The sequence below is a fragment of the Mizuhopecten yessoensis genome, unplaced genomic scaffold (genome assembly GCF_002113885.1).
Source record: "Mizuhopecten yessoensis strain PY_sf001 unplaced genomic scaffold, ASM211388v2 scaffold7507, whole genome shotgun sequence".
NCBI lineage: Eukaryota > Metazoa > Mollusca > Bivalvia > Pectinida > Pectinidae > Mizuhopecten > Mizuhopecten yessoensis.
In genome coordinates, this window is record NW_018407082.1 from 993,117 (window position 1) to 1,006,465 (window position 13,349).

Here is a 13,349-nt window from a genome sequence, read left to right on the forward strand (position 1 = left end):
GGCCAAGTTTTTACACACAGAACAATGTTGTTTATAGTATGTTTTTATTTCATCTTTTCATCATTTTTTCATAGAAAGGGTTGATTCAGAAATGATAAGCCTTGTCAGAAAAAAACAGTATCTAATGCATATTTCCAGATTTAGGCAGTGGTACAGATATCCTTAAATCTATTGTCTATGAAAATGTCTTACATACAATTTATCATATGTATTTGTGCTAAATTGTACACATTTAACTCATTCACCCCTGAAGACACATTTGAACTCTTCCAATTCAAAGGTTGGAATAGTTCATTATGAAATTTCAGGGGTGAATGAGTTAATATCTCCCTTAGTTCAAGAGTCTTCCATAACTATATTCCTAGACTTTATTACAGTAGATAGAAGATAAGTAAGAAACTTTTGTCCTTTTAACATCCGTATATTTATGTAACTTTAAACAGACACACAATGTGCTGATCAAGATTACTTTGGTTATTTTTTTTTATCACAAAAGACTAAAACACAACCTTACTACACTAAATATTAATAAACAAATCTAGTAGGAAAAACATAATGGAGAAGAATGGAACAGTTCAAGAAGAAAGTGCTAGTAACCAAAGTAAATGGATTACATGTTTTGATTTTTGCAATTAAACGAGATATAATGATCATGACTTTCTGTTCTCACCTGCATTAGGAAACGCGTTGGAAGATGTGGCATTTGTGGTGGAGGAGGTGTTCCAGTTGAAGCCAGTATTGGCCGCAGCGTTTGGCTGGCTATTCCAGCTGACTGCTGTAGTGGGGGTCTGAGCCGGCGCCGGAGTGTTTTTGACCCCTGATCCATCCCAGCTGCCACCCCCTCCGGATCCCCAGTTAAGGGCTGACCCGTTATCTCCAGAGCCACCGGTCCAGCCCACCGAGGGACTTGGCTGGGTTGTAGCTACTGGGTCCGAGCTGAATAGGTCGGCCAAAGATGCATACTTATCTCCCCCTTGTTGTGCCGCAGAAGAGGCAGGTGTAGAGGCTGGGGTGGACTGAGGAGTAGAGAAAACCCCGTTAGCTGTGGTCGGAGGCTTATCCTGGGCTGAACTTCCCATGGGAAAAAGTGTGTCTGCAACAAAGGAGACACAAATTATAAATACTACAAAATCAAGTGGTGAAGAAATACAACTGAACATATATTTTTTTTATCATTTTTTTTGTTATGGGTGATAATTTAACCGAACCCTTCAACAAAGCAAATTCTGAAATGGTATCCAAACCTTGACATCAACTGTAAATCTAAGTACCATCTTCAACTAAATATGTGATTAGTACAACACACCAAGGCTACTAAATATAGATCACCCTTATCGTACACACTGGTTTCTACAGTAGTTTTTAGGGTACTTTAGGGCCCTTCTGGAGTATAGATTCTGATACACAGCCTCAGCATTGGTAAAAATTCACCATTTAGTTTCAGATTTTACATTTTTGTGACCCCTTATTGCCTCGCCAATGAGCCCCCTGGGTGGTGTTAGGTGTTCGGGGTTAAAGGGTCAGCCACCTCCAGAATTGAGATTCAGATCCTGACCTGAGGCTGAGGTTTCCACTAAGTTTCACCACAGACACAGTTTCTGACGAAGTTGAAAATCTGATTATTTATGGGTGACGCACAACGCATGACAGCAGACGACAGACGAATGACAGTAGTTTCAGGTGACCTGAGTGACTCGGGCGACCTAAACATGCCGTCATTATTTTCCAACAGAATAAGTACAGGTGTCTGTGAAACAGCAAAATCATTTAATGATGCGGGTCATTTAGCAGGTATGTCATTAATTTATACCAGACACATAAGTCTATAACAACATAAAGCTTTTACATCCTCTGGGATTTGTTACCTTTTACATCCTCTGGGATTTGTTAACTATTACATATCCTCTGGGATTTGTTAGCTTTTACATCCTCTGTGATTTGTTAGCTTTTACATCCACTGGGATTTGTTAATTTTACATCCTCTGGGATTTGTTAGCTTTTGCATCCACTGGGATTTGTTAGCTTTTACATCATCTGGGATTTGTTAACTTTTATATCCTCTGGGATTTGGTAGCTTTTACATCCTCTGGCATTTGTTAACTTTTATATCCTCTAGGATTTGTTAACTTTTACATCATCTGGGATTTCTTAGCTTTTACATCCTGTGGGATTTGTTAACTATTACATATCCTCTGAGATTTGTTAGCTTTTACATCATCTGGGATATGTTAACTTTTATATCCACTGGGATTTGTTAGCTTTTACATCCACTGGGTTTTGTTAACTTTTACGTCCTCTGGGATTTGTTATCTTTTACATCATCTGGGATATGTTAACTTTTATATCCACTGGGATTTGTTAATTTTTACATCATCTGGGATTTCTTAGCTTTTACATCCTCTGGGATTTGGTAGCTTTTACATCCTGTGGGATTTGTTAACTTTCACATCATCTGGGATTTGTTAACTTTCACATCATCTGGGATTTCTTAGCTTTTACATCCTCTGTTATTTGTTAGCTTTTAGATCCTCGGGGGTTTGTTAACTTTTACATCATCTTGGATTTGTTAGCTTTTGCATCCACTGGGATTTGTTAGCTTTTACATCATCTGTGATTTGTTAACTTTTATATCGTCTGGGATTTGTTAGCTTTTACATCATCTGGGATATGTTAACTTTTATATCCGCGGGGATTTGTTAACTTTTATATCGTCTGGGATTTGTTAGCTTTTATCTCCTCTGGGATTTGTTAAGTTTTACATCCTCTGGCATTTGTTAACTTTTATATCCGCGGGGATTTGTTAACTTTGACATCATCTGGGATTTGTTAATTTTTACATCATCTGGGATTTGTTAATTTTACATCCTCTGGGATTTTTTAGCTTTTGCATCCACTGGGATTTGTTAATTTTTACATCATCTGGGTTATGTTAACTTTTATATCGTCTGGGATTTGTTAGCTTTTACATCATCTGTGATTTGTTAACTTTTATATCGTCTGGGATTTGTTAGCTTTTGCATCCACTGGGATTTGTTAGCTTTTGCATCCACTGGGATTTGTTAGCTTTTGCATCCACTGGGATTTGTTAACTTTTATATCCTCTGGGATTTGTTAGCTTTTACATCCTCCGGGATTTGTTAACTTTTACATCCTCTGTGATTTGTTAGCTTTTATATCCTCTGGGATTTGTTAACTTTTACATCCACTGGGATTTGTTAGCTTTTACATCATCTGGGATATGTTAACTTTTATATCCTCTGGGATTTGTTAACTTTTACATCCTCTGGGATTTGTTAACTTTTATATCCTCTGGGATTTGTTAACTTTTACATCCTCTGGGATTTGTTAACTTTTACATCCTCTGGGATTTGTTAGCTTTTATATCCTCTGGGATTTGTTAGCTTTTACATCCTCTGTGATTTATTAACTTTTACATCCACTGGGATTTTTTATTAATAAGCTGTAATGCATGGTGAAAAACATTCACTGCATAACATACACATTTTCTATCCAATATATCTGAAAACTGAAACTGAAAGGTTTTGGTTCATTGGAGAGATAAATACACCAAATTTGTCTGGAACCACTGTTATTGCAGCATACATCCAGTGTTTTCCTGCTTACTAATATATACGAGGATTTTTCCAAATCAGTGTTTTTGTTACCTCTATTTTACAACAGTCTGTTCCTTTATGAATTGGGAAAATTACATTATTTGTATTGAAGTAGGGAATTTTAAGAAATAAGGCTTTTTCTATTAAGGGAAAAGCACCTGTATTCGGCAGTAAAATCACTGCAAATAAAGTCTGAATAGTTCAAAATTCATCAGTAATTTTTTATGTGAGAACATGGTTCTATGTATTATACCATCCAAACTTTCCCAATTTTGCACGTGTGCCGCAAAAAAAATCCCAAATTGGTCGGGGAAAAACACTTATACAGTACACATGTACTGAAGTCAGACTGATTCATACAGTACACATGTACTTAAGTCAGACTGATTCATACAGTACACATGTACTTAAGTCAGACTGATTCATGTATGTGTTTTCTTCTTCATTTTTTATTTGTATTTACCAAAGGTTATGAACTATTTGAAACTAATTAAAGTTCATTTTTGCAATGATATGAATTTAAAGGAATGTTTTAAGGACAATTTCAGGTACCCTGTAATACACAGGTATACCGCGGTAGGTATGGAACTAAAGATCAGCACACAAAAACACAGCAACAACATCAATTCTGCCTATTTTCACACATCATTGAATGTGATGATAGCTTGGGATTAAGGGAGATAATTGACAATCATGCCTTAGATACTTTTTGCAAATAATTGCAAAGTAACAACTTAAGTGGCCTAAATTTCTATGTATCTATACACTCCAACAAACATTATTTTAGGAAACGAAGAGAATAAGAATGTTTAACCTATGCCGCTACCATCAAGTAATGCATTTCAAATTTTAATTTAAAAAAAATCAAACATGATATAACATTATTTTATATGTAGACTAAATAATATACACCCAGGTGATACATAAAGCCACTTCAAACAAAAGTCGTACAGAAACTTGATGTAAAGGAATGTGGAAGGATTTGGATTTGAAGTTTCACCGAGAGTGGAGGTCGGGTATATATATAGGTGGTAGAGTGAGGAAGGTTTGGGTAGGGCTACTTACTGCCGCTAGATTGGAAGGGGAGGCTGGTTTGTGCTGGTGCTGTGAACTGGCTATTAAAGTTGCTAAAATCTGCAAACCCGCCTGAAATAAAGGTCAAGTAAAGGTCAGCACCACACATATAGGTCATTATACATTATTCGCAGGTATACAATATTTTTATGGCGTCCAGTCTATTGTCGAATAAATTAACCTAATGCACTAAAAATACAAGTGATGTATACAAAATATCTGTATTCCAGACACTCAGTATACTCGGCAGTGAACCTTACAATGAGGTCCCTTTTCGTACCTTCACATGCATGAGGTGTGCATGGATGGGTTTGTGCTGTAGGTTGTTTGACATGTTTATTTGGGGTTTTACATCCTTGCAACAGCTTCTTATAGGGTCGTATAAAGACGGGTGCAGCAGGTTGTTAGTTTATTTGGGGTATTACGTCCTTGCAACAGTCAAGATCATAATTATATGGGTGCTGGGGGTTGTATACATTTTCTGCTTGTCATGGGTTTGTGTTTCCAACACCTCGTTTATAGTGTCTTTCCAACTTAATATAACAGTACAGAAACTGTTATAACCTTAACCCAGACGACAACATACTTCATTCTAGGCAGGAGACTTAGAGGCAATGACTTAAGGAAAAATGTTCAGCTTGCTCAAGGACAAAAGCACATCCCGGCTTCTGAGGGATCCGACCCTACAGCCTAATCGTAAATAGGCTGAGTCACTTCTAACTGTGTTTTCTATGAGTCTCCAGGTATAGTCTGTCAGATGTTTCTGGTTAAAGATTTGGGATAATACATGTATGTGTTATGGATTGCGATCAATTGTACTGAATAACAGGAATGTAATAACAGAATCTCAAGAACTGTCTCTGATTTATAAATTTAGCATAGATCCTGTGTGACGATTCATCAACTTGCAATATAAACGCAGATGTGTTTTGTCAATACATACCTGTGAAAACTGACAAACACAGAATGAATCTAACAAACACAGAATGACTCTAACAATGTATTTCTTATATAAAATTTTGAATATTTAAAAGAGTACCATCTTAGGGAATACAAGGTCATACTTTCCCTCTAACCAAATGTCTTACTTATTTGTCATTTTAATACTTTCAATGATTCCTTAACAGCCAATGAACTCACCCAAACACTTAATCAATAAGCCAATATTCACCATGTCTCTACAAGAACTAATTACAGTTAATGGTGACGAGCTGACTTAAATATAAGTCAAACACAACATACATACCGGTACTTTATATTTTTAGCATGTGATTATATATATCTTGGACAATTAGGAAAAAACATCAGATGATAGAAAAGTTCTTTTATTTACACAAAGTCTAGACCTTATCTAAGTGTCTCCACTTTCTGTACCAGTAGAAATGTGGTACTCCATTGTTTCATGTACCAATCCTTCTATCCCTATCTGGTACTGTAATAGGCGTCAATCAAGGGTAGATTTCATTCATAGTGCCTTTTATCTGAGATCTTGATATCAAGTGTTTCTAAACTTCAAGGGAACTCGGTGCACACTGTATGTCCTATCATTCGTCAATATTTAGCCTTGGTATTTGGGCAAATCCAGTAAACGTATCATTCTGTGGCATTTTTACTTCACTACTGTAAATAATCACCTCTTTTTTAACAACAGAAATTCTGTGAAAAATATCAAAAGTACATATACTTCTATACCATGTTCCTCAAATATAATGTGTAGAAAAAATATTCATATTTTCAACCAATCAGGGTCACTGACCTATTTACTCACACAATATCTTAACTACAAGCACCATTCCTCCGGTTATCTCTATTAATTCCAAACCATTCTTAATTCAAATTTTCTCTTAAACAAATTGAGTTTTACTTTTTAAACATTTGAACAAAATGTGTTCACCATCAGATAAAAACTTTTTTTTTTAAATTTCTTTAAAATTTTGAAAATGTCTGTAAGACAAGTATGCCACCCTTGACACTGTGGTTGACCTAAATATAGCAATAGTAAACTTGGCCTTGACCTTGGGATCCTGAAAAGCGATTTTATCCAAGGTTTTTTCATACCGGAGCTTTTTTTTAAACTCTGATAAAAATCTACTAGTCATGACAATGAATTGTGAAAGTGAAGGGAAACAATAATTATGGGCATGAATAACACCGTACACCCCTCACATAAAAGTGCATATTTTGTTCTCAATATTGAGTTAAGTTCTCTGACTGTAATAGTAAATGTATTATAATTAAAGTTTGTTCTCAATAATGAGTTATGGCAAGTATTGGGTAACAATATTAATCTATGTCAGTCCCGAGCCGAACCTGTAGCTTTCCTACAGTCTCTAATCTTAAACACGTAATACTTCGGTCGTTAGACATTGGTGCCAACCATACTGTGGTACCACTGCCTACATCTAACGAATTCACCCACAATATATATCAGCTGAATAGTTTACCAGCTTTAATTTGTAAATAAAGACTAAAAGCAATATCATGTTAAGCGATATAACACAAACCAATTTTATTGTACATGTATATATTTCTTCTTTTGAATCTATTCCTATATAGTTTTTGTTTTGTATTTTAAATTTCCTTTGAGTTTGTCTGCTGAAAATGTTTTAGCTATATATGAAGATAACTAGGCTATATAAACAATGGGGCCCACACATACACAGTGATCTACGCAGCAGGATGTAGAATCAGGCTAAATACTTGACTTTTTTTTTTTTACTTACACTTTTATAATTTGTTTAACTGTTTTATGACGTGGTGTGGTCAATATATGTTTCCTTACCTCTAAATTTAAAAAAATCAACCTAACGGCTTGAAGCAAGAATGACTTTTTTAAAATTAGGATTATTTGTAAAGTTACCGCGACGTGTCGTATATTGGAGAGACAGGTAGGCGACTTGGGGTCCGCCTTGGGGTCCGCCTTGGTGAAAACCGGAAAGACACAGAAACCCGAGAAGAGTCTCGCACATTTATGACCAAGTGTTAACAAAGGGTAGCTGAATTGAGTCTTTTCGATACATATATAATATTGTACATATGTTTTCCAGCATAGCCGAAATCAACATCAATTTTATGGACAACTTGTACACATTTTACACCTTTGTGTGCTTCACTGGTCATTTGTCTGATGAAGGAGACAGTGTACATATCGTACAAGTCATCGAAACATCACATAGAACATTTTATTGGTTGTGTAAAAAGAACTTCTCATAATCCATACTTACCAACCTGAAGAAAATGTTTAGAAATTACTGGGAATATAATTACTGATAGGAAAAAAGGTGTGGCAATTATAATAAACAAACATCTTTAAATGAAACAGGTGATTTATATCTTTAAAGTCAAAACAAGCTCAAATTTGCCATATTTCGGTGAATTTGACAGGAGATTTTTTTCTCTTTAAATATGAGCAAAATTGATAAATTAATAAATTAAAAGTTGGCAGCCTGGTGCTATAAGAATGACGTCATCAATGTGAGTGTACATATAGGTATGTTATGATTGGTGATCAGTGAAAAGACAACCAATTACTACCAGGGTATTTGTAATTAACAACCAATTACTACCGGGGTATTTGTAACTAACAAACAATTACTACCGAGGTATTTGTAATTAACAACCAATTACTACCGGGGTATTTGTAATTAACACCCAATTACTACCGGGGTATTTGTAACAAACAACCAATTACTACCAGGGTATTTGTAATTAACATCCAATTACTACCGGGGTATTTGTAATTAACAACCAATTACTACCGGGGTATTTGTAACTAACAACCAATTACTACCCGGGTATTTGTAACTAACAACCAATTACTACCGGGGTATTTGTAACTAACAACCAATTACTACCAGGGTATTTGTAACTAACAACCAATTACTACTGGGTTATTTGTAATTAACAACCAATTACTACTGGGGTATTTGTAATTAACAACCAATTACTATCCGGGTATTTGTAATTAACAACCAATTACTAACGTGGTATTTGTAATTAACAACCAATTACTATCCGGGTATTTGTAATTAACAACCAATTACTACCGTGGTATTTGTAATTAACAACCAATTACTACCGGGGTATTTGTAATTAACAACCAATTACTACCGGGGTATTTGTTTTTAACAACCAATTACTACCAGGGTATTTGTAATTAACAACCAATTACTACCGGGGTATTTGTAATTAACATTTTAGTGACAGTATCTAGCTGTTGTATGTTACTCAATCACTCATGTCTTTATCACTGGTAGCCATTTTACACTGACCATGTGATATATGTACATAGATGTTCAGGATAAAATGTACAAGCCTTAATATCTATCATCTTATATGACAACCTTCCACCCCTCCCCCAGTCCATAAACTAGGAAGACTGCACATACTCTATTTAGCTGTCTGCAAGGAAGGAAATAAATCTTAAAAGCAAAGGTCACTTTAACTTTTGTGAATTGTAAATATTTTATAATTGTTTACTTTTAATTAATGTACCAACATATATAAAATATGTTTGTCATCTCTTGATTAAAAACATTGAATCAATCATATCCACCTAGTCAGAAACAAGAGGAAAAACAAAATGTCAAACCCACAAATTTTCAACCCATCAACACATATACTATTAATGTCCAACCTCATCCGCAGCTAACTGGTATACACACCTCCACCTGAAGAAGGGGCCGGCGGTGGGGCTGACGAGGCAAACGGATCACCCCCTAAATCCCCAAGAAGGTCCATGGTGGTTGAGCCTGATGACTGTGACGATTGGCTCTGTTGCCCTGGCGACTGGAATGACAGGTCCTGTTTTGGGGTGGGGGTGGGCTGTGTGGGCGTAGGTACTGTGATGGGACCCGGAGTTGTCTGTGGCTTTGCTGGCTGTGCCTGTAATGACAAAGGATGAAATCGGGTAACCAAATAAAGTCAACTGATAAATGATCTATTTCTTGGTTACCCTGACTTATCTACATCTAAGAAGCAAAACCTTATAATGCCCTATTGATGTTCTTTTTCTAATGAATATGTTGAATTAGCATTTAAAATTTCATAGATGCTTTTCGTTTGAGCTTGGGAGAACAATTTGGCCCAAAGAAATCATTACGTGGCATGTATGAGGCCACTAAAATTGTCTGTTACTTTTCTCTTCTACATTAAATTTTGTTTTCTGAACTGATCGTCCTTGTTTGACTTCCACCCTTCTATAACATTATTTTGTCAATGGGCCATTACACCATAAACAAATAAATAAATCGTATATTGAAGAAAATACATGAAATTTTAACTGCACAAATTAGTCCCCTTTTATACAGTAGAGTAGAACTGTTGCTTATTGACAGTGTTGCAAAAACTTTACTCAGGAAAAGTATCTCAAGCCTGCTTGTGCTATATCTTCAATTAAAAGACCACCTGTGTTAAGAGACCACTTTTAATGTTCCCAATCAATATTTTTGAAACTGAACCTGTATCAAGAGACCACATGTGCTTAGGAAACATTTTCTGACCTTCCCATGCATGGACCCTTCATACAGTTTTGACAGTACTGACATAGCTGCAACCATCAAGGAAACTTGTATTCAGTGACAGAACTATTTCCTGCACCATTTATCAAAATACATAGAAGTTCATAATTAGCAAAATTATCTAAACTAAAAAGGACCAACTGTAAATTTGTATTGTTAAGGTAACAATGCAAACATTATGCTTCCATTTTTGTTAATGGAGTATTTGCTCAATTTTTTCCTGTTTACATTGTTGAGGCAGACAAAATGAAAAAAACCATATATACAATTAGAATGTCTAGTCATGTATCAATTTAATGCATTAGTGTGTATTTCACACACTATACATCTTTGTGCTGTAACTTTTCATTTCCTTGTCTTTTTTACTACAGCACTTCTCACTTCGTCAAAACAAAATTAATGACCCAATACTTGTGGTAAATCACGGCGGAGGGTGATAAAATATCACGCATCATGTCAAAACAACCCTTGTTAATGTACCATGTAATATACAGTTTGCATAGAAACATTACCCAAACAAAAAGCTAACCAAACTTTGACTGTCCCATAATCGATCTTTAGTTTACTTAATGTATTGTTAGCTTATAATCATGATATTTTAATAAAAACATTTACTCATGCAAATTAATTTGATAATTTCATTTTACAGACATGAATTATGCATGCTTGAAACATGTATAAAAGTACATGTACATATTAATTAACAAAAATATTATGTTGTCTATCTTTGAGGAAGATATCATGTATAAAATACAAAAAGTATCAGCTTCTGTCTGTTATTGGTTCTTTCACCCTTTACTTTGGGTTTATAAGTGACAAAGAGATTTACATAGCTATATACAAGGTGTCAGAATATTCATATAAATCACAATTTATTAACAAATCTTATACACAAGAAAATCTAAATTATAGCATCGCATACTGAATTTCCATATTGTTAATTTTTAATATCAAAACAAGCGAAAACTGACTGGAATTTTGACACACAAATACAGGTAACTATACGAGTGACATCAGCACACAGGTGACCCAGCTTGACCTCGGTGCATCCTTTACATATATGTCAACAGCGTGACATAAACCCCGATTTATGCGTACACATACCAAGAAAATAACCGCACAGCATTCTTAATGTGACAAAACTTGAGCGATTGTTGTTTATACTGGGGGAAAACATGTTACGTTTACGCGAATTATTTATCAATCTTATTAATGTTTCAGATACTAATTATATCCTTTATGACATTGTTGACAACTGGTATAGAGTTCTAATAGTCTTCTCTGTAATTCTGAAATGTTACCACGAATGTCTTGATGCCTTCATTAGTTAGGCAGACTCAACGTAATCTAGAATAATTAATTATCTGTTTATGAACGCGTACGCAGTGGTACAGTATAAACAGTCCATGAATGTACGTCAGCAGGGCGATTAAAAACACCCAATGACGTTTCTATAAAGTAAGCAGGAGATGTTTTTGTTAATACATTTAAGTTTTCTAATTTCTGATGACATGTCTATTTCCATGTTGATTACACTGCAGCCATGTGGTCATTAGACATAAAACACTACCACTGTAGTTTTCAAGACCAATTATATGCATCACTTCCCTTAAACCACACCAGCCCTCGGCAAAGGTTTGCTGTGAGTAACCATCATATGAATGTTAAATGTATAAACATATAAAGTAATTAGTAGTAGTTGCTAGTGTCAGCAGAATTTACAGGTAGCTATAGAAATGATCACTACAGGTGGTAGGTGGTCACTATTGACAATAGAAACATGACTATAGACAGGTAAATGGTCACTTTAGAGAGACAGAATGATCATTATAGACAGGTAGAAATAATTATAATTAACAACTAAGCATGTCAATAATGATTATTTCTACCTGTGTAAAAGGAACATATATCAATCTGTATTGATCATGACTACCTGTCTATAATGATCATTCTATCTCCGTATAGTAACCATTTGACTTTTGAAATATGATGAGTTCACTATATGAAGAAAGGAATACTTTACACAGGTAGATGTTTTTGATATAAACATATGTAGGTTCATCTAGGTGTGTTCACTGCATACAGACAAAATTGGAAAAACAGGCAGAGGTGGTCACTATAGACAGGGAGTTGTCTACACAATCATAGGGACAAAGACAGGCAGAAGTGGTCACTATAGACAGGGATTTGTCTACACAACCATGGACACAATAGACAGGTAGAGGTGGTCATTATAGACAAGGAGTTGTCAACACAATCATAGGGACAAAGACAGACAGAGGTGGTCACTATAGACAGGGATTTGTCTACACAATTATAGGGACGAACACAGACAGAGGTGGTCACTATAGACAGGGATTTGTCTACACAATTATAGGGACAAAGACAGGCAGAGGTGGTCACAATAGACAGGGATTTGTCTACACAATCATAGGGACAAAGACAGGCAGAGGTGGTCACTATAGACAGGGATTTGTCTACACAATCATAGGGACAAAGACAGTCAGAAGTGGTCACTATAGACAGGGATTTGTCTACACAATCATAAGGACAAAGACAGTCAGAAGTGGTCACTATAGACAGGGATTTGTCTACACAATCATGGGGACAAAGACAGGCAGAGGTGGTCACTATAGACAGGGATTTGTCTACACAATCATAGGGACAAAGACAGGCAGAGGTGGTCACTATAGACAGGGATTTGTCTACACAATCATAGGGACAAAGACAGGCAGAGGTGGTCACTATAGACAGGGATTTGTCTACACAATCATAGGGACAAAGACAGTCAGAGGTGGTCACTAAAGACAGGGATTTGTCTACACAATCATAGGGACAAAAACAGGCAGAGGTGGTCACTATAGACAGGGATTTGTCTACACAATCATGGGGACAAAGACAGGCAGAGGTGGTCACTATAGACAGGGATTTGTCTTCACAATCTTAGAGACAAAGACAGGCAGAAGTGGTCACTATAGACAGGGATTTGTCTACACAATCATGGGGACAAAGACAGGCAGAGGTGGTCACTATAGACAAGGATTCATATACAGCAAAATCATATGGTTAAGAAAGTCAGCTCATCTCTATTAAGTAGACTTGGACTATCAATGATGGAATTTGACCCTTCAGGAAGGAAGTG

The 13,349-nt window shown here is 35.7% G+C and overlaps 1 protein-coding gene across 3 annotated transcripts in view; it reads right to left on the reverse strand.

Annotated features, from left to right (window-relative positions):
- The window catches only part of LOC110453785 (arf-GAP domain and FG repeat-containing protein 1-like), a 47,919-nt gene that overhangs the window by 14,181 nt on the left and 20,389 nt on the right, over positions 1-13,349 (reverse strand). For 2 of the 3 annotated variants that reach the window (XM_021502936.1, XM_021502935.1), the window contains exons 4-6: positions 9,353-9,572; positions 4,680-4,760; positions 671-1,093 (exon numbers count right to left, since the gene is read on the reverse strand). In XM_021502936.1, the coding sequence (XP_021358611.1) occupies positions 671-1,093; positions 4,680-4,760; positions 9,353-9,572 (724 nt within the window). The remainder of the gene's footprint in view (positions 1-670; positions 1,094-4,679; positions 4,761-9,352; positions 9,573-13,349) is intronic. The other variant, XM_021502937.1, reaches the window with a different exon arrangement.